Source organism: Ochotona curzoniae, unplaced genomic scaffold, assembly GCF_017591425.1.
Source record: "Ochotona curzoniae isolate NIBS_2020 unplaced genomic scaffold, NIBS_Ocur_1.0 scaffold_3208, whole genome shotgun sequence".
Taxonomy (NCBI): Eukaryota; Metazoa; Chordata; class Mammalia; order Lagomorpha; family Ochotonidae; genus Ochotona; species Ochotona curzoniae.
In genome coordinates, this window is record NW_024467106.1 from 51,261,220 (window position 1) to 51,288,379 (window position 27,160).

The 27,160-nt window shown below is 37.8% G+C and overlaps 1 protein-coding gene across 8 annotated transcripts in view; it reads left to right on the top strand.

Moving 5' to 3' along the window:
- PTPRD (protein tyrosine phosphatase receptor type D) overlaps nt 1-27,160 on the top strand; it is a 500,784-nt gene that overhangs the window by 193,455 nt on the left and 280,169 nt on the right. For 6 of the 8 annotated variants that reach the window (XM_040962882.1, XM_040962877.1, XM_040962878.1 and 3 more), the window contains 2 exons: nt 20,662-20,807; nt 23,926-24,067. In XM_040962882.1, coding sequence (XP_040818816.1) covers nt 20,662-20,807; nt 23,926-24,067 — 288 coding nt within the window. Of the gene's footprint in view, nt 1-20,661; nt 20,808-23,925; nt 24,068-27,160 lie in introns of those variants that run through there. The other 2 variants (XM_040962883.1, XM_040962884.1) reach the window with 1 other exon arrangement.

A 27,160-nucleotide genomic window follows, 5' to 3' on the forward strand; every position in this document is an offset into this window, starting at 1 on the left:
GTCTGTCACATGGAGAACAGAAGTTTAGTCTTCCCCCTAGCAATGTTGGTGGAAATTTGTGTTGTTTTAAATTGATAATTCAGAAACTTCTACTCAGCTTTATAGCTTCCAATTGGTAGTGTCATCAATTCTGTGGGACATCGCTGTGTGATTTCAGGGCATTGTCATTTTCTTCTGCAGCGATAAGCTCTGATAAACTTGAATTTATGACAAGTACTAACTAGTGTCTCTAGTATCTTCGTACAAGGAACTGGATGAGTGGATAGTAGAGTGACGAGTAGGAGAGATTTTAGCAGCCACTCCTGGTCCTGATGGACAGCAGCCATTTAACTGTGAGCCACATTAGTAGAGAACACTAAAACAAAAATAAGTGTATCTCATTTCAGCTTCCCTAGCATGACACCTGCAAAATTTCACTGGCCTCTGAAACGACATTGTGCTTGAAAGAAGGTGTGAGTGGTGTTCAAGTGGTAGAAGGTAGAATATCTTTTTTAAAAAAAGATTTGATTATTTTTATTGGAAAGTCAGATTTACAGAGAAAATAAGAGACACAGAAAAGGACAGAGAGAAAGGTTTTCCATCTGCTGGTTCACTCCCCAAGTGGCTGCAACAGCCGGAGGTGAGCTGATCCTGAACCAGGAGCCAGGGACTTCTTCTGGGTCTCCCACATGGGTGCAGGATCCTAAGGCTTTGGGTTGGCATAGACTGTTTTCCCAGGCCACAAGCAGGGAGCTGGATTGGAAGTGTAGCAGCCGGGATATGAGCTGGCGCCCATATGGGATCCTGGCGCACGGAAGGCAAGGACTTTAGCCATTGGTCCATTATGCCAGACCCAAGAGTGAAATATTTTACTGTTGAAAATCTTACAAGATAGTTCATGTAAGCACACTGAATTGGGCTCAGGATACATCACCTGGTACTGGGTATTTGAGACAGGATGCCTAAACTTTCAAGAAGCAGGTACTTTTGAAAATATTTCAGAAGGACCAAATAGCCTTGACCTACACAGAGAGGTTCTGCCGTTTTCATTTGCCCTAGTGCCTCCTGGGGGAATCATTAATGACACTGATTCTCATGCGTTCTCTGGTATTCTCACACAGGATCAGGACTCTTGAGTATCAATCATTAATTGATTCTACTGCACATGCCTGTGGTGTTTTGGAATAAATATTTTATGAAATTAGTCTTCCAGAAATGACTACGATTCTTACTTATTTATGAGTACTGAGACTTGAGCTTTTATTAGGAAAGAGCCGAAAGTATATGGGCTTCTCTGGTGGATTTCATTTATTTTTTTTTTTTTGTTTAAGATTTATTTATTTTTATGAGAGAGAGAGAGAAAGAAAGTTTATTTTGTTTCACTACCCAGATAGCTGCATCAGCCAGATAGATGGAGATTGCCAAGAGACGATCTCCATCTGAGTGTCCCACCTGGGCGGCAAGGACCTGAGTATGCTGTCCATCTTCTGCTGCTTTTCCAGGCACACTAGCAGGGAACTAGATCAGAAGTGGAGAAACCGAGACACCTACCAGCTCCCAGGGGATTCTTGTATTGTTGGTGACCGATTAATCTACTATGCCACAACTCTGATCCCAGAGTGAATTCTCACAAAAAGCTTGCTGTTCTGTACTAAAAAGACGGTGGTGGAGAGCCATTGAAGATGCTTGAGTGGGCCATGTGCAATTGCAACTGCACTTTGATTGGATAACTCTGTTAAATGGATTGGATGAGTTGAGGAAGATAGAAATGAAGACTCCATCATCCACAGATAGGCAAGCCCTGCCAAAATATGGTAATATGAAATAGGAACAGGTACTTTAAAACTATCAAATATGTAGGGATGGTTAAGTATATTATGTTTCAGGGAATATATGCAAAGATTGTTGAAAAGTCCAAGTATGCTGTGTTTCCTGACAAAATTACATTGACCACTAACTTTTTCAAGATGTTTTAATCTAGACTGTATTACTATATGTGCATCTTCCTATTTGTAGAATTGCTGCTTAAATTAGAGCTTGATGTTCAATATCTAAAGTAAGAAAAAAGCAAGGCACATTATCTGTGGATATGTAAACTTTGGGGATTGAAGGACCATCATAAACATACAGTGATGTCATTGCACCTTTGTTATTTGTTTTTGCATTATATATAATTTCTGGCCAAGAAGAAGCCATGCCAGTTTTTATTACTAAAGTAGGTATTTTTTTTTAAGATTTGTTATTTGAAAGGCAAAGTTAGGGAGGAAGAGACAAAAAGAGAATGAAATCTTCCATGTATTGGTTCTATTCCTGAAATGGCTGTGACAGCCAGTTCTGCAGTAGGCTGAAAGCTGGAGGCAGGAGCTCCAACCATGGCTTTGGTGTGCATGTAGGGTCGCAAAACTGGGGCATTCCTTCTCTGATTTCCTAGATGCATCAGCAGTGAGCTGGACTGAATGTGCAGCAGCTGGAACACAGCCTACCAATCATAGAGGATGCTGGTGTGGTGGGCAGTGGTTGGACTTGCTGTGCTGCAATGAAAGCCCTCTGGTATCCATTCTGCTTGTGCTTATAAAAAAGGTTTCTGACAGAGGCAGGAGGGGAAAGCTTAAGTTGCATTGGTCAATCATTTAGGTTCTTAGGGAAACTTTGCATGTGAGGCCTCCTCTCATGTGAAACCATCCTTCTATTTTTCGATAACCAGAGCATTGAGTAGTTTATCATCAGGCCAGATTTTGTGGGAAATGTCTTCTCATTATTACTTACTTTTTAAATTCAAACTACTAGATTTCATCATTTTCTTATTCGTATCATTTATTCATACTCATTTAGTTTCCTTGTTATTTCCATATTTTGTAATATTGGATAAATTTGAATTTTCCTCTGTGTTAATTTGTAAATTTATTTTGCTTTTTTTTTGAACGGTTGATTAAAATCCCAGGAAAGAAATGTAACAGGCAAAAAAGAACTGGTAATTGCATAGGTTAGTAGCAGCTTGAGAAACTAGTGTAGTACTGGCAAAGTTAATAGTCTTGAATACTATACTTTCCTAATGAGGAAAATTGAAAAGATGGGCTAAAAGTTTGTAGGAAAAAACCATTAACCATAAATATGTTACATGTATTTTTTCTTTTTACCAAAAATGAGGTACTGGTTCTTTATTATTGTTCTTGGTGCTCTTAATGATTTGAAAATTAATTTACATTTCTAGGACCCTTAATTCACTGTAGGAAACATAATCTTTACGTATATATGTCTTTTTTGCACTTACCGCTGCTTATGTAGTATGATTAAATAAAATCTCAGTAAAAGCGTAAGTACATTCATTATTCAGAGATATTTCTTTTGTCTGCATTTTGGACGTACAATATTTAAAGATATGTGCTTGAATTTTATGGAATGGTGGCATTTCAGTTAATTTTTGTCAGGGAAAGTCCTTAGCTAAGGTGATTACAGTGATAGGGTGTCCATTATATGGCTCACATTTTAGCAGGCAAGAGAGAACATAAGCAAACAATTTTGGACAAGGGCAAATGTGCAGCCAGGCTGTAGTTTCAGGGAACAGAATAGGAATTAACTGATTCTAATTCAAGGAGTTTTGGACTCAGCTGACTCTTGATCCCAGGATTTCTCAGGTTTTAGTCATTGTGTGTGTGTGTGTGTGTGTGTGTGTGTGTGTGTGTGTGTGTGTGTGTGTGTGTGTTTATCTATGTTAACAAGATTCTCCCAGTGGATTTTGGTAAGATTTGGTTGATGATGCCAGCCTTCCTACAGGTATACAAGACAGTTCCTACCAAAGTGAATCTTTTTAGTGGAAATGTTAGTAGTGTGCGAATCTAAGGGTTATTACGAATGGAGAGAATAAAGATGCTGTGAAGGCTGGAGCAACAGATGCATTAAACTTCCCAGGGGATTGTGAGGCAATTGAACCAGGAACACAAGTGAAACAAGTGGAGTTAAGCAGGATAACCAAAGGAAAGGAGTGGTTTCTAAGTTAGATGCCTTTTTACGGTGAATAGGATGTGGCTGCCATCAAGTTCATGTTTGATGGAATTATTTTGTCTGTTGAAGTAGTAGGCAAGAGCATCAATCTCTTGGAGGTGGGAGGTCAGTGCAGGGCATACTGCTGCGGAGTGATGAAGGGTGGGAGGTTGATTGATGGGGGACATGGGGTTTCAGCTGCTGTAGACCATGAATTCATAACGGCATTAGCCTTTCAGTGTTAGGATATTTTTCAGGCAGGATTCAAACATTCAGAATAAGAAGGAGAGAGCCATACTGTTGAAGGATTCTGGGTCTTTCAGGCAAATTGCCTGTGTGGGAGAGAGTTTAGGCACCATTGGGAGCAGTTTGATTGTTAGAAAACTTGTCTGGGTGCGATAGAAGGGTAGAGCTGATTTCTTGACTCTTTTAAAAGGATTCCACGTATTTCCAGGTGTTTTGTATTTAGCCCAAGTTTGTAACTGTTTGCAGATTCTAAATACTTATCTTCTGCTATGCAATAGACTTACTGCCCTCCTCCACCCCCGAGACAAACTTGCACATTTTTGGAGACATGAATTTGTGAATAATACCAAGCCTCCCAATAGCCTTCCCTCAGTTTCTGTGGAGGATAGGTCCCAGAAACTGTCTTCCTACTTCACCCCTGAATACTGAAGTTCAAGGATGCCCACGTCTCTTATTTAGAATCATGTATTGTTTGCACATTACTCAGGCACATCTCATATACCTTGAATCACCCCTGTGTTACTGCTAGTGCTGAACACAGGGTAGATATTATGAAAATTCTGTTAATCCTGTGGAAGAGTCATCTGTGCCTGTTTAGTACAGATGCATTTTTAAAATTTTTTGATGTGTTTTGGGTTGAATCTGTAGATATTAGAGCACTCACGGTACATGGTATGCTTCTCCCTTTACATTTGCATTTCTAATAAAGTTTAATTCATAAATCAAGCAACATTAAGAGATTGACAACCATAATTTACTTAGAAGCATTAAAATAGTATAGTCTCTCCCTATAGTTTCCTCTGAATTCACATTGTGGTGATGTTACATGTCTCTATGTGAGGTTAATGACATAGGCTTGTGCTGCAGCATTAGCTGCTCCCTGAGTGTGTGTGGCTCCCTGAGTGTGTGTGGCCTGAGTCCACAAAAGGGTAATTTGATTGCTGGGAAAGAGAGTGAAATAGTTCTAGATTTTGTCATGCTTCTCAGAATGGGGTTTAATTGTAAACCAATGAATTTGTTGTTTCTGGGATTCTCTGTTTAGTCTTTTTTGCAGCATGGTTTACCATAGGAAATTGAAGTGGAAGAAAGCTAGCCAGGGGTGTCTGTGGCTATTTTAGTTTACGTTGAGATAGGTACCTTGACTAGTTCACAGGCCATTTATTTAGTAAATTGAAGGAAATGGTGTTAATAAATTTATTAATTATAGCCTATCCCTTTCGATTCCTTTTGCTAGGATTTAGTTTTTATTTAAAAGGCAGAATTGCGGGGAGAGAGAAAGACACAGAGCTCCGTTATATGTTGGTTTGTTCCCCAAATGGTTGCAATGGTCATGAACTTCTATGTAGATGGCAGGGATCCAGTCAGTTAGGCCCTCTTCTGTTGCCTTCCGAGGCACATTAGCAGGGAGCTGGGTCAGAAACAGAGCAGCCCAGGTCAGGAATGAACCAGCTCTGATGTGAGATGCCGACACCAGCGGTAGTGTCTTAACTTACTTTACCACAGTGCTGGTCCCTAGATTACACTTTCCTGTTTCCCCCTCAAAATCAGTCTTTGAAAAGAGAAGTACTTCCCTGAAATTCACCTTGAAAAGCAACTTTTTCTCAATTTAGGTTTCCAGAAACTTTAGATGTTTAAATTTAACAGAGGTACTGTAGAGAACTTTGAAGCCACATTTTCTTTAATGGTTCTGTGATTGGGTCATCTTAAAATGTAGCAGAAGCAGAGACATACACATCACTTGACTTTGCAGTTCTGTAGGGTTTAACTTTGTATTTGTTGTTACATAAACACTCATCATGGGGTACCCTGCAGACCAGTTTTCTGGTTCTGGAAGATTAAGTTAATCTAGAATGCATGTAGGTTCCCTGGCATATTTACAAGGGTACTGTTACTCAAAGCAAGAAAATATTTTCCTCCCGGTACAGTGATCTGTGGACATTATAAATTATCCTAGTAAAAAACATTTGGTGTCTTGTGTATAAAACTTCACAAGCTTCGGGTTGCACATTGACGTTTCAGAGTAGAGCAAGCGAGTCACTGCATTGTACAACTGGAATTCTCAATGTTTAAAGCCGTATTTTTAGCATCTCATGCTCAGGCCAGCCTGGCAGGACGTCCTGAATGTGGTCAGTGGAGCTCTGTTGGACAAAAAGGGTTGCTACAGCATGCTTTGGTCTAACAAGAAGCTGTGCGTATCTGCAAATGTGTTCTAAGGATAGCAGGGGGCTGGGTCCATCAGCTGTCAGTCCCAGCTTGTTTATTCTGTGAACAATAGCCATGTGCCAGGGCAGTAATTATTGGTTGATTTTCCTTCTAAAATAAGTGTCCTAATAATTTGTCACAAAACCAACTTAAATTGCTGTAATGTTGCCTGCAACAGTTAAATGAGGAATAAAAAAGAAGGAAAGCCACAGCAAGAACTGTTTCAGTTTATTTTCATGTTCATTCTGTACTGGTAAATAGTGTAATTAAAATGTCATTTACAGGTTTTTCAAAAATGTTGTTTCTTTGTGAGAAAACCCTTTGTTTTCTGACTTAATACCCTGAGCTATAAATTAGAGACTAGGGTGGGGGAAGTTGCTTGGCAAATAGAAGTCCTCCCTGTCTGTGCCTCTTTGGACTGCCTCCCATATTCCTGGGGCTCACACAATGTGTTGCTCCAGAAAAGCATGCATAATGTGCTTTGAAATGAGCTAGGACCAGGGCCTGCACTGCCCAAGGATACAAATTAAAGACTTGATATTTGAACATTAAAGCTAGTGAAAATGGTTTCTAGTATATTCTAGCAATGTTATCCTACATCTGTAGTTTGTAAATGTTACCCATAGTCTCCTACCAAGAGATTTACAATGCATATTTACATGCATATATCTGAAGGTGTGCAAAAATACAGGAACAAAAGGACTGGTCAAAGCAAAATGGATTTCAAACAAGAAGAAATGAAATGGCCCTTTCTTCTTCTCTTGTTCTTTCTCTACGTTTGAAGTATGTGTATGTCTCAGATCACAGGGAGCGAGAATGAAACATTTTCCTCCTCAGACTTAACCTGCTGTCATGGAAATGCTGATATGGTTATTTTACCAAGATGGAGTTTTAAACTAAAGTAGAAGGAATACATTATTGCATTATGTGCTATTCCATCTAGACCTCATTTTATTAAAGCCCTTTAAAGGTTTATTTTCATGTACAGACTAGAGAATTGTACCCTAGTCTCTCTCTCTGTGCCAGGCACCAATTAATGTCAACTTGAGTTTTCTGTGTGGACAAGGCTAGTTCATGGCTCTCAATGATCATCTATTATTATCGTTGCCTGCTTGTACATGATTTCACAGTCCCAGCATAGAACCAGTTGTCAGGTTTTCCAGCCTTATGTATCCTTCAAATAGCTCTCTGGGTAGAATTTTCAAATGGTTAGGACCACTGCTTGAAAATGCCAAGATCCGTCATGGTTTGCAAGATTGATCCAAAGAGACTTTCCTTATATCAGACTTACATGGAGAAGTGCATTGCTCATTTAGTGATAATATTAACCATATACTTGTGCATAGAATGTATTTTTATGAAACTCTATTTTGTAATTATTATAGCCTTGGTAATTAAAATTAAGGCATATCATTTCCATAATACACCGAATATTTTTTGTAATGTCAGTGTGTATTGTGGAAGATGCTACTCTGTCTATATGCAAATGTTTCTGAAATATTTTCCAAATTTCTTTGTTAAATCCCTTTGAATAAAATTTTTAATATGCTTTGTGACTCACTGTAACTTACCCCTAGCCATGCACATATACACTCCTTCTTTGTTGGGGATATTTTAGCTACTTTCACTTTCCAAATTATTTACCAGCACAATCAGTGTGAAGCTGATAGATGAAAAATTATGATCATTTTATTCCTGGAAGATGATTCTATATTACGATTTTGAAATGTACTTCTTCTGCTTGTGTGGAAGGCAGAACTTAAAACAATTTATATTGGCTTGAAGGCTTTCACCTCAGTAACCCCAATCATTATTCTCTTTTGAGGGGCTGGTCTGCACTGATGCTATAGTGAAGCCAGAGGGGCACATTATTGTTCTTCCTCTTGAAACATAGTTAAATGAAATTCACAAAGTTGATACAATTGAGAATTTTAATAAGGAGTTGGATTGGTAATTTGGAATTTGCTAACAGAAAACTGGAGATAATGGCACGGTTTAGTTTTTTTTTTTTCTTTTTCTTTTTTTGCTTCTTCAGTTATATCTGTACTCATGTTCTCTGGGAAGGGTGGGGGCAATAAATTAACTTTATGTGATCTAATTTCCACGTACACGGTAAGCAGCAGGTTAAAATGAAAAATAAATGACTGCTTTTCATGATTATCAGCACATCGGATGTAATAAATTATGATTAATGAATAAATTAGCATTGACAGGTAAAACGAATGTGCTTTTAAAGTTCACCCTCCACAAAGATGGCAAAGGGTCAGTTGAGCTTCTTTGCTGTCAGATACAATGTCTATGTTAAGAAGCCTTGTGAGTACATTACCATTTAGAGGAAATAGGAAGAAGCCAGTAAATATTGTGTCGTTTGCCAGTATCTCTACTGAAAGAGCCTGAGCGATTGCATGTAACGCGTGACTTTTCATCTATTTTGGTGTAACAGCCACTATCAGTCTATTGAATAAAAGCGGATGCACGGTCTGTGTATTTTGAATGTATAAATAGATAGTAAGCAAACTTGGAAGCTTAAAGTGGAACATATTGAGTGAGTGCCCAAATGGTGCAGATGATAACATGTTTTCATTAAGAATGCATGACTCTGGCTTAAGGAATGGCAAGAATGCCTTCACAGACTGTGTCTGAGGGTGATTCTAGACCCCTAGCATGCCTTTCTTAAATTTAAGTCTCAAACCTAATGGTTACTTGAGTGTCTTAACACAAAAAGAGGCACGAGTCTTAATACGCATGCCAGGGCTTCAAGGAAGTTTTACTGTCCAGGACATGAAATATAGATGTTATTGTTTGTGCCATAACATTTCATGACTGCATGTTAAATGAAAAGTTACCGTGATGAGACCATAGTATGTTTGCTGTTGTAATACAGGAGTTTATGACCCAGTTACTTATATACCTTTAAATAAAACAAGTTGGCACAAAGCATTGAAATTCATTGCTATTTTTTTTTTCTTCCTGACCCAGGCTGTTGCCTCCACAGCACTCAAATAGTCCTCTTGTGATTACACGTGCCTGCAATGTAAATAGCAGAGTCTGTGATCCTAGGCTGTTGGCCGTTCTTATCAAGATTGGCAAATGATTCCAGGAGAGATTCAGAGAAGCAAAAGCCAGCTGCCAGGAAAGTCCCATGAGGGTGGTTGTGACTGAAGGATAGGCACCGAGATGGGATTGAGAAGTTGGTCAGCAGGTTCTGGTGGGGCATATCAATGTTTAGTGGTTGCGAAGTACATGCAGCATTACTCTTGATATCTGAAGTCCATCTCAGGCCGTAGCCACAGGCATAGAAGATAGGTACTATTAGCTTGACTTTATTTTGGGAGGATTGAGATAGAAATATTACAGATTCTGTCAACTCTTGTGCCTGTAAATACCACCCATAAGGATTTCTTTACACGTAGCACATTCTGGATTACTGTATGTTGCATTTTGCTTTAATTTGTTAATGTTTGTTAAGAATCCTAAGCTATTTCTATTGCCAATAGAATAGAAAAGTGATCTAATCCTTAAAGTTTGTTTTGCATTGGAAGGTCTATCTTTTCTCTTAGAAAGAAAATTTTTTTAAAAGGGGGTTAAAAAATGTTAATTCAAATGTTTATTTCCCAAGCTCACAGGAACCTCCTATAAAATAATAACTGAATGAAACTGAATTTCTAATGAATATTTTCAGTCTCCAGTCAGTTTAGAAAAAAACAGTAAATTCAATTTATTAAGAATAAAATTAAGTTTTATAAATTTTATTATTCTTATTTACATAATATTTCTACTGTACAGATTTATTATATAGATATTTTAAACTACAGACAAATATGATACATTTGCTGATTTTGTGTATGAGAAGAAATATCTCACACAGTCTGAGGAAACTATATAAACAGATTATTCTGCTATTCAAATAAAAAATATATTAGCTATTCCTGACAGGATGGTGTAGTGGCTAAAATCCTCAGCTTGCGTGCACCAGGATCCCATGTGGGTTCCATTTCATGTCCTGGCTGCTCTGCCTCCCATCCACCTCCCTGCTTGTGACTTAAAAAGCAGTCTAGGAGCAGCCCAAATCCTTGGTTCCATGTACCCACATGGGGGACCCAGAAGTAACTGCTGGCTCTTGGCTTTGGATCAGCTCAGTTCTGGCCATTGTGGTCACTTGAGTGAACCAACAAATGAAGGATCTTTGTCTCTCCTTGTCTCTGTAAATCTGACTTTCCAATAAAATAAATTGATCTCTTTTAAATTAAAAAGGTGTATTATCTAGTGTAAACTGAGTAATTTGTGTGAAGATTCATTTCTGTCAAAGTTTTGAAAAGCACTTGGAAATTTTAAAATAGACATGAATGCCTTAACTTTTTAAATTGAAAACCATTTCCATAGTAACTAAGTAATATTTTCAAAAGTTTTATTTTACAAACTTTTTCATCATCACTGTCTTCAAATTTCTGTTTTGTTCTTTGTCATTCAACAAGAAGTATCACCTCCCTTTGTCTCAGGGGGAATTGAAAAATGCAGAACTAATAGAATTTCTAGTTTAGTTTCCATTACAGGGTTGGTCAATTTTTTCCTCACAGTTTGTCACCTTCCATCTCTCTTTTCTGGCTAATTCTTCTAAAGTGCAGATGGACAGTGATAAAATCACAACTTCTGGGTTGAGAAATGTTCCTGGTAATTTAACTCGAATATATAACTCTTGTGAATATATGCATTCATTTAAAGAATGTAACTTGTTAAAATCTCTCAAAAGATCTAAAAAGTATGCTTTTTGATTCATTGATTTTACAGATAAGAATTCATTTTAGAATTTGGGATTTACAGGAAGGAGTGACTTCTGTGTACAGAATTACATGTTGAAGGATATAATAGCAAAAGAACTCTGAAGTCTTTAATAGTCTGTATCTAGACGATAACAAAAATTGCTGGATTCAAATATTTTTGACAGAATATATTTAAAATTGAATGCTGGTGATTAAATATTAGTATAAATTCTTTTAAAATATTGTATTAGAAATCATAGAAAATTATTCTAAAATGTGTATTATGTGGAAATGTGACAGAAAGAGTAAGAGACAGGGAGGGACCAACAAGACAAACAGGTAGTTAGTTATACAGAGAAAGAGAGATTGCCTCCAGTGGTTGACTTCGCAGATGACTACAGCAGCGGGGCCAGGCAGGAAGCGGGAAGCAGGGACTCCATCCAGACCTCATGCATGAGTTACCCGAGCGCATTTACTTGGGTCTTCCTTTTCGAACTCATGGGCTCATTAGCAGGAAGTTGGGTCAGAAGCAGAGTAGCTGAGACTCACCTGGAACTCAGATACGGGATGCTGGTGATGCAGCTAGCAGCTAAGTGTATTGTACCATAGCACTAGTCCCAGAAAATGCTTACACGTTTTTTTCTTCACAAGAAGGCAGACATCAGGTTTTGTAGATATTCATCTATCATATTTTCTAATTTATTTGTAATGAATTTATTTGTAATGTATAACCAAAGTAACATAGGCAATTTATTTAAACAATAAAAGCAGAAATTGGCAGAGAGAGTGAGGTTGTATAATTTCAATGGAATGGAGAAAGTGGGATCCACTCCATTATGTCATCCTTAGCCTCAACGCAAGTCCCATGACAGAATGCATGGATTTGTTATTTAGTTATCTTATAGCTTACTAGATTAGGACTGGGATTGAATCAATTAGTCTGTCACTATGTCAGCTGATGTTTTCTGATGGCAATATGTGCTACTACATAGAACTTATATTTCACCATGAATTTATAAAGCTACAAGCAAATGTAACTCAAAAAGGCACAAAATCACATTTATGATGTTGAGTATTCATCCTAAATCTAGAAACCTGCACAGCCAAGGGTGAGGTCAATCACCTTGAAGAGCCTTTTCTCAAGTGTGCTTATACATTGGGCGTATACATTGATAAAAGATACAGAAAATGTGATAAGGGAGTAAAAACGATGGTGGATTTCAACCAGATGGATGATCAAAGAAAGCTTTAAGAGATGTAAATGTGAATTCTGTAAATCAAAAGTAGGAGAGAAGACACTTTGTAGAAAGGAACAGCACATGGCATGGCGTGGAGATGGTAGTTTTAGTTTCTCAATGGGCAGTAGGGGAGCCATAGCATTTGGGATATGAATTTGGCAGCAACTCTGAAAAATCTTAAAGTCCAAACAAAATTTCTGGTTTTATTTTGCAGAAGTATGCTGTTAAAGCTTGTCTGTTATTATTGGGAGAGAAAAGAGCTGTAATAGAAAATTCTTTTTCAAAAAGTAACCTCAAAGACTGGAATAGGAACATGATCCCAGTAATATGGGTTGTGGAAATAAAATTCAAAAGTGAGGGTGAATAGAAAAGAGGCTACAGCTAATCGTGATGTCATTCCTGAATTCTCAATCCTAGCTGAACATTAGACTCTTTAACATATTCATTAAGTAGTCAAACGCACTGACTTGCTTTGTAAACACATACACTTTCTTTGAAAACGGATTCCAGGTGTTTGTGCAGCTTGGATATGAATTAACTCCACCATTATTAGGCATTAGGAAGGGGAGGTCAGAAATATGTGAGGTCATTTTTTTTAGGATTTAATAACTGATTGATAATGTGGACAAAGAAAAAGTCAGATATAGGAGGCTATGGCTGCAAAGGCAGGCCTTGGGGAGAAGGACCACGCCCCACAAAAATTAGCAGTTAGTAAGACAGCAAGAATGGGAAGGCACATAGCGTGGCATGTTTTCAACATTCTAGTTCTGAAATACTGTAAGACAGTCTTTAAGCACTTAGAACTAAGCAGCAGAAATTTCAAAAAAGAGATATCTTTACACTAATGCTAATCTCTTCATTCTGTATTCCTTTCCCTTTTCATTCTCTTTTTTCTCTTCCTCTCAGTGTACATTATCAGTCTTTTGTCAACTCAGATATTTGGTAGTTATCTGTCTGTCCAATGGGAGAATACCTCATTGGTCATTCTCAAAGAATCGAGGAGATGGGACTCAAATAAAATCAATCATGTAAATACACATAGAGGCATGCCACTCAAGTACCTTCAAAAGCAAGAGGGTAAATCAATGTCAGGAACCTTACTGGCATGTTTGTCTTTATCCAACAAGAGCAAATCAAACAGTTAAGTAGGATAATACTAATCTACTGAAGTTGGAACTTTGATGATTTGTGTATGAATTTTGTGGCACTGATTTATTTTTCTGTTTTCAAAGCACTAAATCAGTGAATTTATCCCCAGTTCACTTGACTCCTGGATTGCTTTGTGCTTTGTAAGTTCTGTAGGCAGCATATTCCAGGTGAGCATTCTCACTTAACTAATGAAAAATAGCTGTTGTAGGAATAGCACAAAATATTGGCCGAAGTCTCGAGAGATGCATCGGTATATATTTTACAGCTACGTAAACATATTTTCAGGCAAAAAAAAAAAAAGAGATACACTATGTTGTCCACACAGCATCTTGCAACATTTCATCTTCTAATTTGATGCAAGGAAGCTTTCAGGGTATCACAACTGGACTTTAAATGAGATTTTGAAAATCCATGGCTCAGTCTTAGCTTCAGTGAGCCAGCCGTGCTTCACTTTTACCCTTTCCCTCTTTACTTCCCTCCCTCCTTCTCTGTTCCTTCTTTCTGTTCGCTATTGTTATGCTTTCCACAAATCTATGAGACAGTATTAGAAAACATCTTTCAGAACTACTGGAAAGCATTAGATAAGAGATACAGAAATCATTTAATCTGCTGCATGAAACTCCCTGAGGAACGCTCATTTTTTATTTTATTCTGGGGTGTAATGTTCCTTAAATTAGAAATTCAGGCTGAAAGTTGTTGTGGGGGTGGTATTAAAAAGAGGAAATTTCTTAAGTAATTAAAAGATGTGTTCTTGAATTTGAAGATCCGCTTGTCCTGGGCACTGATGTCAAACTATGTCTCCTGTCAAATCAGATGTAGTGAGTTGGGTGTCCCCATAAAGCCCTGGCTTATAGAGTGCATTTGCTGTGGAAGCCATCCAGACTGCAGCTGTGCCATGACTTCCACCTCCTTAACAGTCATGTACGAACTGTGGGACGTCTCTTCTATCATGTGCACGTGCAGTTGCACTGCTCGATCACGTACGTTGCCCACAATATTACCTCGTGACAGTCAAGTTGACTATAGATATAATCCATCAACCACAAGTATTTAGGGCTGTTATTGTGACTGGGAGAGGATATAAAATCCCGAGACAGTTTTGCTGCCAGTCCTTAAGATCTGGCATCTGTTTCATGTGCTCTGTATTTCCCACTTGCTAGCAGAAGGCTCCTGGGTCTTCGTTTAGAGCCCTCATCCTGACACAGAGAAACAGAGGCCAGAGATGGTCCCCAGGCATTGCCATAAACTTTAGAGATCCTTGCTGAGGAAGGAAACAGATACTTAAACACAGGGCCGTATGCATGTTCTCATTGTCCTCGCTCTCGTTCTCCGCCTGCTGGCATTATTAACCTTCACCTTTCAAGATTTCGAGCATATTGTTATGACTAATATATTTTTAAAAACCCAGAGCTCTATTTAAGGAAATGTTAATCAGCTCAAAGACACGAAACAATTAGTAACATGCTGTTAGGTTCGTTCGCGATGCAACGTGTTTTCTTGATGTCCACAGAAGCAGCTTATTAATTAGAATTAGACAAATGACACCCTCACTTCTTACCTTAACTTTTGTATCATGTGATTCTTCTCATGGATCTATTTTAAGTGATCCACAGTTGGCCAATCAAGTTATCTCATTCTGAGTTGTCTTGTTAACCTTTAAGAATTTCTCATAAATTGTTCTACCATAGATGTTACTGGCAGACATCAGTGGTTCTGCTGCATTAATGTGCAGCTCTATTTAATGGAGTGTACTAAAGGGATGATTCTGTCCTCAGCAGAGCAGTAAGTGAAGGACAGGCAAAGGTACTTTACTGTTATTAGTTGGTTCTCTCCCCTAAATGTAATAGCCGTAAGTGCACCTTGGGCTCGTCACCTTGTCATCAGAGAACCTAACAACTTGAAACATCATTTGGCATAAAAAATATTACCACCATTACTTGCAGACGTACTGGATATTGGTTATAATCTAAGAAACGGTCTCATTTTGTAATAAGTAGAAATCAGTCTATAGCCTGTGGCTTTCTCCTTTGGAGCTGTGTAGAAAATGTCATCTCCTAAATTCCCAGGCTATTGTTTGCACCAGAATGCATCCTGAGAATACACACATCTTTGAAAACACCAAGTGAGCATGGCAGACGCATTCTAGAATATCAGCCATGCTTCTCTTCTGACTCATATGCATGTTTTAGCCTTTACTTTCCATTTTAGAAAATAGACTCCCAGAGTTGAACAGTAACTTGACCTCTGTAGGGCCTGACAGTAGTTTAATAAAAGATCATACTCTGCACTTGTCCAAATCAGCTTGGGCAGAAATGCATTTCGCAAAGTGCAGTGTTGGCAGCTTCAGGTGGCTGGAAATGGCAGTTTGCTATAAAAACAGAACAACACCTCTTTAACAACGGGTGATTGGAAATTACTAAAACCTCTCTCTTACTCTTTTCTTTTTCTTACAGCTAGTATATAGCACTCATAGTTGTATCTCCAGGAATAAAAATGAGGACTTTTATTATTCAGATTTGTGGCTGTCCTAGTTTCTGATGTTTCAGGAGATGTCTTGATTCCATGGTTTCCTTGGATTCTCTTCCCTTTTTTCTCGACTTCAGAGGATGCCTTATATTTGGGCAGTGCCCATATCCAAAAGGAGGCAATGGATTCATCTAGTGTCTTTTATTAAGCTGAGATACAGAGAAAGGCAAGTAGGTTGCTGTGTATTGTGTATTCTTGTGAGAATACAGATTTTTACTTGCTCTGAGCATTTGCTGGAGTTATTACATTTAGTTTTCTTTCTATCTCCTATCTTTCCTTTGGCTTGCTGCCCTGAGCTGACAGTATCAGCCTGAGAATTTGTCCGCCAAGATGATGATTTATGCAGCACACGTATTTAGGAAAGGGTTTTACTGTATTAACCAGAATCTTACTTTGTATCACAGAATGACACTTATCCTTTCTGTGGATTGGATTTTGTGGGCAAATGTAGAAAATTTAATGTCAGATTCCCCTAAGAAATATATATTTAAAAAATTGTTCTTGTTTGTGAAGGCCAATGTCTTTCATTCAAAAAAGGGAGAAGAAAAAAACTCTGCATATAAAAGCATCTGAAATGTCTCTTGAAATGTATAGAATGATCAATTTAATTTTTGTTTTGTTTTGCTTTCTTTCTTAAGAATACTTTGGAGGACTCCTTTCAGATTTTATTTTTTTGAGGAATACCGATTCACTACAGTGGTAGTTGGTAGAAGTTAGAAACAAAGTAGTAGGTCTTGAGACAAATTTTGCGTATTTCACTCAAATTTTCAGAGTTTAGCAGGTCAATTCCTTTACTTAGCTTGGGCTTCAAAGTAAAATCCTTCCAGTGGCATCTGGAAGTCACCTCATCGGCTGCTTATCACTCTTGTTGGCACTTCGCATGAAAACTTCAGTGCAGGTGGATCAGAAACACAATTGGGCAACATTGCCAAAAGACTCACGTTTATTTCTTCAACTTTATGAGAATTTGCCTTTGCTATTTTCCATGGAGAGCTGAAATTTTCTCTTTTATTATTTTAGTGTTGTTATCCACTGTTCATCACAAATGAGCTTTTGAAAGTAAGGTTGTTACATGGCAATAGTATGTAGGTAGCACTTGCCTCATTAGCCAGTGCCTTATGGGGGACGGTCAGATTCTCTAGTTTTCATTCATTGTTTGAGATGAGAAATTAGAGGCTGTTCCTTAATCACACACTCTAGTATGGGAAAAATAGCATCCTCTCTCTAGGTTTGTTGAATTTCATTTTAGCCATTTAATGTACTATTTCATCACCCTACGCATGCATTGAAGTAACTGTTTTAAGACAATTTAAAATAAGTTTTGTACAGGTTTGACAATTTATGAAATATGGGCAAGAAAATAAGGCACCTAAAAATGACGGCATCATAACATTTAGTACAGCAGTATAAAGCGCTTTGTTTTCTAAGGGAATTTCCTTAGGAATTTAATTACATAATTATACTTTGTTTTATTAGATGCTGACATGTGAGTTATTATTATCAATTTGCATTGTTTCCCAAACAGAAAGAGAACTTCATAAAAACTTGTAATGTGTTTTCTGTTTGTTTATACATGAATGACGTTGGTGTACCATGTTTTTTATTCCTCTTACTCTGCATCACTTTCAAAGCATTTGGAATACTTCTCAGTTTCTGGTCATCGCCTGGGTTGTCCTGCCACTCAGTGATGCCACAGGATGGGGTGTCTCAAGGCACAGGTTTTTACAGCCTATTTGATTTGCCCATATTTCTGAACATGAAAAGGTTGAGGGTTCCCATTAGTTCCATTGTAATCAACAAGTTGAATTTGTTGAGGCGGAGATGGTAAAAACTCTTTCTCCAGGACCAATATGGCAAAAACAGCCTCTCTCCTCTGTTCTAAATTTCTCTCTTTCTGGAAGTTAAAAACAGTACATTAAAGTTGGGCTGGATGTCTGCAAAAATAATTTACTTCATACATTGTTGTAGTTAGGAAACAGAAAAGCTAGGTGTTTTTCTTTTCTTTCTTTCTTTCTTTCTTTCTTTTTTTTTTTTTTCCTCCCAAGATAATCATAAAGGAGCTTGGAAAGGATCTCTACTTTCTTGACTGCAGGGGAACCAAACCAGGAGTTAGAGCTTACCATCAAGCCAGGCCGTTCAGTCAGGTGGGAGGCTGGAGCCAAGGCAGAGGAAGCTGCAGTTAGCAGCAGGCAGAGGTGGAATCTACTGTGGTTTTTCTCCTTTCTTAAAATCCTAAGATTGTTTACAAAAGAAGCGTTTACCATCAACTCTTAAAACAACTCCTCAGTTACATACTCCTGTAACCATCGACGCAGAAAAGAAAATCAGCATCAAGGATCAGAGAACTGAAAAGAAAGGAAAAAGTAAAGTATTGGGACTTTAAAAAAAATATTTAGGGCCCAGCGCGGTGGCGCAAGTGGTTAAGGTCCTCGCCTTCCACGCCCAGGATCCCATATGGGTGCCAGTTCTATTCCCGGCAGCCCTGCTTCCCTTCCAGCTCCCTGCCTGTGGCCCGGGAAAGCAGTCCAGGACAGCCCAAAGCTTTGGGACCCTGCACCCGCATGGATGACCTGGAAGAGGCACCTGGCTTCGGATCGGCATAGTATCGGCCCGTTGCGCTCACTTGGGGAGTGAGTCATCGGATGGAAGATCTTCCTCTCTGTCTCTCCTCTCTGTATATCCGCCTTTCCAATAAAAAAAACCATAATAAAAATAAATCTTTAAAAAATATATTTATTTGTTTCTGTTGGAAAGACAGATTTATGGAATGTAGGAGAGACGGAGAGAAAGATCTTCCATCCTCTAGTTCACTCCTTAAATAGCTGTAATGCCTAGAACTGAGCCGATCCAAAAGCCAGGAGCCAGGAGCTTCTTCTGGGTCTCCCAGCAGGTGCAAGTACCTAAAGCATTGGGCCATCCTGTGCTACTTTCTTAGGCACAGTCAGTGAGCTGGATGGGAATTAGAGGAACTGGGATATGAACCAGTGCCCACATGGAATTCTGGTGCATGCAAGGCAAGGACTTTAGCCATTAGGGTTAGGGTTCAGGCTTAGACAAACATATTTTAACATGTCTAATTATAACTCAAAATCTCAAGAAGTAGAAAAAAATTACAATACTATCTCAAACAATTTTAGGATACTCTACCCAGTCATGTGTGTTTCTACCTTCATTATTAGTTGATGATCTCATATAAAACTCCATGCTAGGGGCCCAATGCGGTGGCCTAGTGCCTAATTATTTGCCTTGAATGCTCTAGGAATCCCATATGGGCACCTGTTCTAATTCTAGCAGTCCTGCTTCCCATCTAGCTCCTTGCTTTTGGCCTTGGAAAGCAGTCAAGGATGGCCCAATGCCTTGGGATCCTGTACTCACGTGGGAGACTTGGATGAAATTCCTGGCTCCTGGCTTCAGAGCAGCACAGCTCCTGTCATTCTAGTTACTTGGAGAGTGCATCATTGATCGGAAGATCTTCTCCTCTGTCTCTCCTCCTCTCCATATATCTGCCTTTCAAATAAAAATAAATAAATCTTTTAAGAATTCCGTGTTATATTTCATAGCCCGTGTTATATTTCAATTCCGTGTTATATTTCATGACATATAGTCAAAATTTTTGAAATGCAACATTTACTGCTCGAATAAGGCTGTACTATCAACTACTGTGTTCACCAGTAGTTGCTGAATTATTTAATATTTAGGTCTCTTTAATTTCTTGCTAAACAATCAAGATGTTGATTGTGCATTAATTTTCATAATGTGTTTTATAATGTTGTGTTATGGACTTGTAGATTTTGAAATCTAAGCTGGGAAATAAATGTTTAAGGAGAAGGAAGGAATTTCAAGTGAATGAGGAGTATTTAAATGCTTCCAACTTCTAGCCCTTTAACCTTAGTGAACTTTAAGTCTTTGTCTTTCTTGAAATAAGTTTTTTCTATGGCTTTAGAGGCTTCTATGTTCATTTCATTTCTTTTCTTTTTTTTTCAAATTGTGGAATTAAGTTTCCAGTAAAGCAACCCACAATATTGGGGTTAGAAAGTCACTTTATCATTTTTCACTATTTCTATTTCTTGCCAAACCTTTAATTCAAGGCTGTATTTCTTGTCTCTTTTGAATTTCCTAGAATTTCTCTTAAATGTCACTAATTTGAATAGCTCAGCAGTGGCAGTGCTGCTTTCTGGCATGGTCCTGATAGTGGCATCAAAGCAAAGAGCTAAAATTTTACTCACTTTGATTGATGCATTCATTTTGTTACAGAGGACAAATTGGATTTTTTTTTAACGCTGGTAATAAAAATTAATGTGTGATGTTGCTTTCCGGAAGTTATTGGATCATTGCCTTAATACAGATTTCAGCAATAAAAGCTCTGGCAGATAACTTGACCAGAAAGTTACCTCCTTCTTTAAAACTTATCCTCAAAAGTGTCAGGTGCTTTTCTAATTTTGCAATTCCAGGATATTCCTTGTATGTCTAGTTGAAAATGGAGTTGAAGGCTGAGGGGCAGTGTTAAAGGAAGTGTCTATGTTTCTATTTCCAGTGTAACTGTGATGTTTATTTCTTTCTTTCTTTCTTTTTAATTTCAGCACCTCCCAGGTTTACACGAACTCCCGTTGATCAGACAGGGGTATCTGGCGGAGTTGCATCTTTCATTTGCCAAGCTACTGGAGACCCAAGACCTAAAATTGTCTGGAACAAAAAAGGAAAGAAAGTCAGCAACCAGAGATTTGAGGTATTAGGTCCATTGTTCTGTTTCTCTGGGGGAAGAACGCATCTGCTCTGTTGTGGTTTGTATGTTATTTCTTAGGTAGTCTCTCACAGGAGATGCTTTGCACTGCAGTATAGCATTTCTTATACTTCATGTGATGACATACTTTACTTGGCTATTTCAACAAGGGAATTTGTAGGTCTGAGTGGCTAACGTTTTTAGTTCCTGGTCTGAGCTGAATGCTCCCAGTATCCATCTTTCAGATTCATCCTCAGCCTATTTCCCTTTCAAGTTACAATACAGAGTCTTACAACTCCATCCAACCATGTCTGGGCGATGTGTGAAAACTTGATGCTCGTGGCAGTTTACTCTCCCAGCAGCTCCCACTGAGTTATATGTGTATACCTGGAGCAGTCTGTTGGGCAGGTAGATGGTACAGGCTTATTCATGTAAGCCTGTGAATGCCTATTTTGTGTGAGTATGTGTGCGCATCACGAATGCACTGTTTCATCCAATCCCATTGCTTAAAATGATGGTGCAATAGTTTCCCTGAAGGGATTCAGATTCTTGTTAGCATGAAGGGCATGGGCAATGAGCTGCAAAGCATGTTGACTGTTATGCCTTGCACTTGTGCATTACCAAGTTGTATGAGCTGGAATGAGAAATTCACTCCAGTTTTAATTTAAAATAGTGTCGTGAAAGAAGCGTGGCCAGGGTTGATAGTGTAGATAAACTTACTGGCATAATTGATTTTCTTTATTCAGGAAGCGTCATTGCAGTGAAGGTAATGAATGCAGAGACTGTACTTTGAGAGATTTGGAGGAATCTGAAAGCTCAGAAATTTACTTATTGTGGTCAGAAAAAATAGATGATAAGCCATACATACAGAGGATGTGAAGGCCGACTCACTCTCTAAATTAAGACACATAGGGGCCAGCTTGATTTTTAGGAGATCCTCTGTAAGACTCCTCGATTGTCAATAATTGTAAAACTTACTGCCTTTCCCCTGAGTTTCCAATCTATCTCATGGCCTCATTCACACTTTATTCAAGGCAATTTCTAGTTAAAAGCAGTAGAACAGAATCCAGAGCAATTTAAGTAATTTCATTTCATAAGGTACCACAGAGACATACGTGGTTCAGATGCATAAAAAGATAATTATTACAGTGAAATTTGAAATGTGAAGTGTTGTTTGCATGTGATAAGCTACAAATTATGTCTGTTTAAAGATCAAACGCTTAACAGTGATGTAAAATTAGCCTTTAGGAAATATTTCCTACACCATGTAGAAAACAATACACTGTGTATCTCTGCCCCCCTTTTTTTTAACTTTAAAATAAGTTGATTTTTTTTTCGAAGAAAATTTGATATCATGCTTGCTAGTGACAATGACTTCTAAACAAATACTGTATGAAAGATTAAATTTTACTACTAGTCATTCCAAAGTGTACGTTTTTAATTCCCCACAGGAGTTATATAAACACATCTAACAAAAAAATAATTATTTTTACACAATGCACCTACTTGCAACAGTATTGGCTCTTGGGGGAGACATCTTCGAAATCTAGCAGGACCTCTATTTTGTGCTTTCCCTCATCTGGGAGGCCCAGGAGAGCAGTAAATGAGACAGGCTTGTCTCTCTATCATAAATGCTGAATGTGGTGTCTGGTCTGTGGTCAGCACTAGAAAATATTTAGACTGGAAATTACAACAGTAGCATTTATTGTGTGGTATATTGGTTTTTGTAAGTGGATAGGCCCAAATATTGAAAAAATAGTTTTTGAAAGTAAACACATATTTTTGCCTAGCATTAAACTAATCAAAGGTAAATTGCTATAAAAGGTGTTTAAGCATTACTTTGCATTACATCTTAAGCTGCTCATAGATTTATTTCTATATTATGGAGCAATTAACTGAGATTCCAATAACTATGAAAATTTTCTCTCCTAAGATCCATAATAGGCTAATTCTTAAATATGTGAGTAGTAGAGTAAAAATATGGCACACTGGAGAGTAAAACATTTTAAAAGTTTAGTTTATAAAAAAATGAAATGTATAAAGAACTTGAGGTGGGCATATTTTAAAATACTCCTGTGTTTCCTTCTGTGTTAGCATATATACTCAGTCAAACAAAAATTCTGGGATTAAGCAATACACAGTTGTATGAATAACCAATTATAAATCTAGTCACAATTTAGGTACATGGAAGTGGTTTTCATAGGGGCATGCAAAGTGATAATAATAATAGAAAATTACAGGATTTAAGAAATAACTGAAAGAATCATGGTTGGAATAGACAAGAAGGATAAAAAAACTCTAAAGTTTACCATACGTACTTATTAATATCATTCTCTTCATCCTCAGCTTTATTTTTATAGCAGTTCTTGAAATTATTGCCAAGTACCTGAGATTGCTTATGTTGCTTGAAAGTAGAGTTCATAATGATGGTGAATTCAAGGCTTAGTATTTGGGACATTAATTTTCTGCCTGGTGAAGCAAGCCTCCATTTTACAGCAAGAATGCCCTAAAAATGCAGAAAAGGCTAAGCTAGAACAAATACTGGAATGATTTATGGCAAAATTAATGCATGCCATTAGGCTTTTGGATTGTGAAAGCATCTTGTTGGCTGCTTAAGTGCTAGATTTATGCCGTTTTTCTTCATGGTTCACTCATTTATACTCCTCAGGATGAGACACTTTAAACCAGAACTGTTGGTGGTGGTATGGATTTAAGTCTTCACTCCAACAGTCCAATTACTGAATGGATCCACATGTGCTCCCATGCTATAAAAAAAAAAAAAAAAAAAAACTAAAACAAAACAATTTAAATTCATCCGTCATGGCTGTACATCTCACATAATTAATACGATGAGTTTGCTCTAAATACACATAACAGGATATCTTCAGCTGTCAGTTGAGGCTAATGGTCTACCTATTCATACAAGTAGATTCAGGATTTGCTCAGGCTAAGGTTCATTAACGTGGGCCAAATATTCTGTCTCATCACTGAGTCACAATTCAGTTTTTGGATGATGCCTTGGTTGCTGCGAGCCTCATGGCTGCTTCCTCCCTGGGTGGAGAGGTTTAGCTGAGAGGCAGACGACTGTAACAACACCTGTGACAGCTCTTGTTTCCTCTAATAGGTAATAGAGTTTGACGATGGATCTGGATCAGTTCTCAGAATACAGCCCTTACGGACGCCACGGGATGAGGCCATTTATGAATGTGTGGCCTCAAATAACGTGGGAGAGATAAGTGTATCCACAAGACTCACAGTTTTGCGTGGTAAGTGCTCAAGTGCAAGACTGTTGCTTGAATCCTGTTGGAATTCAGTTTCTCAGGTGTTCTTTGGCAGGATTGTGGAAAAGACGAGCATGGCTGTGATGCTTGAATGGAAACTGCTTTAAGTAAGATGTTTTTAAGGGTTGAACCTGAATTGAACAGCGTGGGAAAGGCAGTTTCTCATTATCGGTGTTAATATATTAATCAGAAAAAGAAAAAAAGCAAAAGCAGTGATGTTTTGAAGGGGCAGATACTGTTTTGGTTGTTGGGATAAAATCTGTGAAGAAACAAGGTGTGTTACTCTTCTGTAGGTAAGAGTTATTTCCTCATGGATTATTCATAGCTTGTTTAGCAACTACATTGTGCAAACAGCTAAGGCTGAGCTGAAGTTTTGCAACAGTAAAAGAACAGCCTTTGTCTAAAGCTGTGTTCTTTTTCATTGGTGATCAGAATGTGAAAGAGACACCACTTCCTTTATATCAGAAAATTTATCTCTATTCTAATCTTTTATCAGTCTTGTTCTAAAACCTGTTGCATGGCAGAACCAACACAGGGAATCGCTTCTTTGACTGAATATGTTGATTAGATAGTTTGAACAAAGAATTAGGTTATTTGCCAAATCTTCAATATAGGTTGCTTATTTTCTTACCTCCTTCACAATGAGAGTGCTAGAGGATTGAGCCAAAGATTGACTGTGTGTTGTATCTCTCAGTCCTTTGTGCAGAGGTGAGAACTTCGCTTGAGAAACACTCAACCATTGACATTTGCCCATTAACCCTTGCATGCCTTTATTCCCTTCACACCTTCACACATTTTATTTATTTCCCATGCTTTGTGATCCATTTTACTTCTAGAATTTAAGGGAGTAGATTTTCTTAAAGAAATTGGACATGAAAGAGAAATTGGATGTAAATCATAGAGCAATTTGTATGGATTAAGCATATTTGTTCTCAGTTCCACAGTTTTGATCACATTGAGGAACGTATGTGTGTTGTACCTCTTGAAAAACATTTTGCTTCTGCTCTACATTGCAAATATCCTGGTTCTTCTGAAGAAAATGCTCTTTAGTGATTGTTAGAAACCTACTTATTTGAGATAGGCAGGATTTAGTAATGAAACTCAAAACTTGTCTGATGGATTTCAGATTTAAAAATAATTCACAAAAGAGAAGGCAAATTAATTAGTTGATCTATGTAGATGATGAGATTGTTTGCACATACATTTTGATGTTTTAACTAATGTAAACCTTTAGGTATTGTAGAAAAATGCTGATTAGGCATCTATCTCTTAACACATCTAATAGAATGCTGCTTAAAAACAGACAAGCCATATTTGAGCTTCATCTTTGAACATTTATCATAAGCTAAGTTGAAGCAGAAATTTGCCTATTTTCTGATAAGCATATGCAGAAATGGATAAAATATCTTAAAATATAAAGTACAATTACAAACAAGAAGAGACATTTCTTTGGCTAAAACAGGGAGGGAATTCCCAGAACATAAGGCCATTATAATCTCATAATGCAAGATAATAATCCAAAGAGCTATATGCCTTAGGGCTGAAATTTAGCTCTCCAGCTGGTACAAACATAACCTAAAGGAAGATGGCAGGGAAAGGAGGTAGCCCATCTTTGAGACTTCTTGCACTAGTCCTGCTTTGTAATCCTCGGAACCTAGCACCTTGGTGCCCCACCTGCTTGGTAACTGAATCCTGTGGAATATGGAACAGGTTGCCCTGAAAACATTCACCCCATAGAGACACTTCCACAGTCCAGGGCATTTGACCCAGAGCTCATTCATACCCAGGGAGGCCTGTGGGAACCAATCCTCAAGCATGCGAACAAGTTCCATCTCAAGAGGGAATTAGTTTTAAAATATATGAGTTTACAGTATTTGGAAAGGTAAAGGAAAGAATTAACATATACCAGGAAAGAAGATGGGGACAAATGAATAGATTATAAAAAATTCTGATTATAGAAATGCAAGGCTTCTTAGTGATTTTACATGCTCTTTGTAGTATGCAAAGAGTCCGTTTAGGTGTGCTCTGCCTATTTTTGTTCACATTAATTTAGGAAGTGTAAAACTTGAGTTTCACGTTTAGATGTTTTATAATGTAGCCAAGTAAGAATCATTTATTGAATTTCTTTCATAATTTTACTCTCAAATTCTCCACCTAGTTTAGAATTAGTGCTGTCTTGTAAAAACTTTATTACAAAGACACAATGAAATTTAGGAGATTTTTTTGTTTTGTTTTGTTTTCATTACTTTTCAAATCCCTTTAATTCCTCCAGAGGAACTATTGGCAGTAATTTGCTCTGCTTAATCTTTATTCACTTGATGGAGGCATTAACAAAATGTTACAGAAAAATATCATTTCATTTATAATTCACATGGATTTACATTTTCCTGCCACCCAGCTGGCTGGAGTTCTCCCTGGCTGTTTTATGTGCCTACTTCTCATATAGTGCAAATGCATTTGGAAATTTTAATAACACCTTGACTTTCTGTGTGAATGTTTTTTATATACAAGCACATTTGTATGATTTATTTTTATTTCAGTGAAGTACTTAAGCCTTCATATTATTAAAACGACCAGATTTGGTAATTTGGGGAAAGAATAATTGAAATAAGCCAGATGTATTTTGAGTGATGAAAAAATTGTGAGTTTGTGTGGTAAGCTGATAGTCATTGATTTGGAATAATGGAAAGGTTGAATTATTGACTTCTGAGAGGTTCATATCACAGTTGATGAGCTTCATGTCCATAGTTAATCTTCTTGTCTATTGCAGATTATATCAGCAGGCACTCGGGCACTTTGTTCTTTAGTAGCTGGAGAACATTTCACAGGATCCATCCCCTCTCCCTGATCAGAGAGGCCCATTGTGTCCACATGGGTCATTGACTTTCTCCCCACCACTTTGCTGACAAATGCCACCAATGTGCCAGCTGTCATGATTAGTTTTGTCTAAGTGGACTGTATGGAGATCACTCATTTGTTTCACACAGGCTACTGGATTGCCTAATTAATTGGAGGTTCAAGCATGTGATCTGTGCCGCTAATGCAAGAAGACATGGAGATAATACTCTAGCCTGTCAC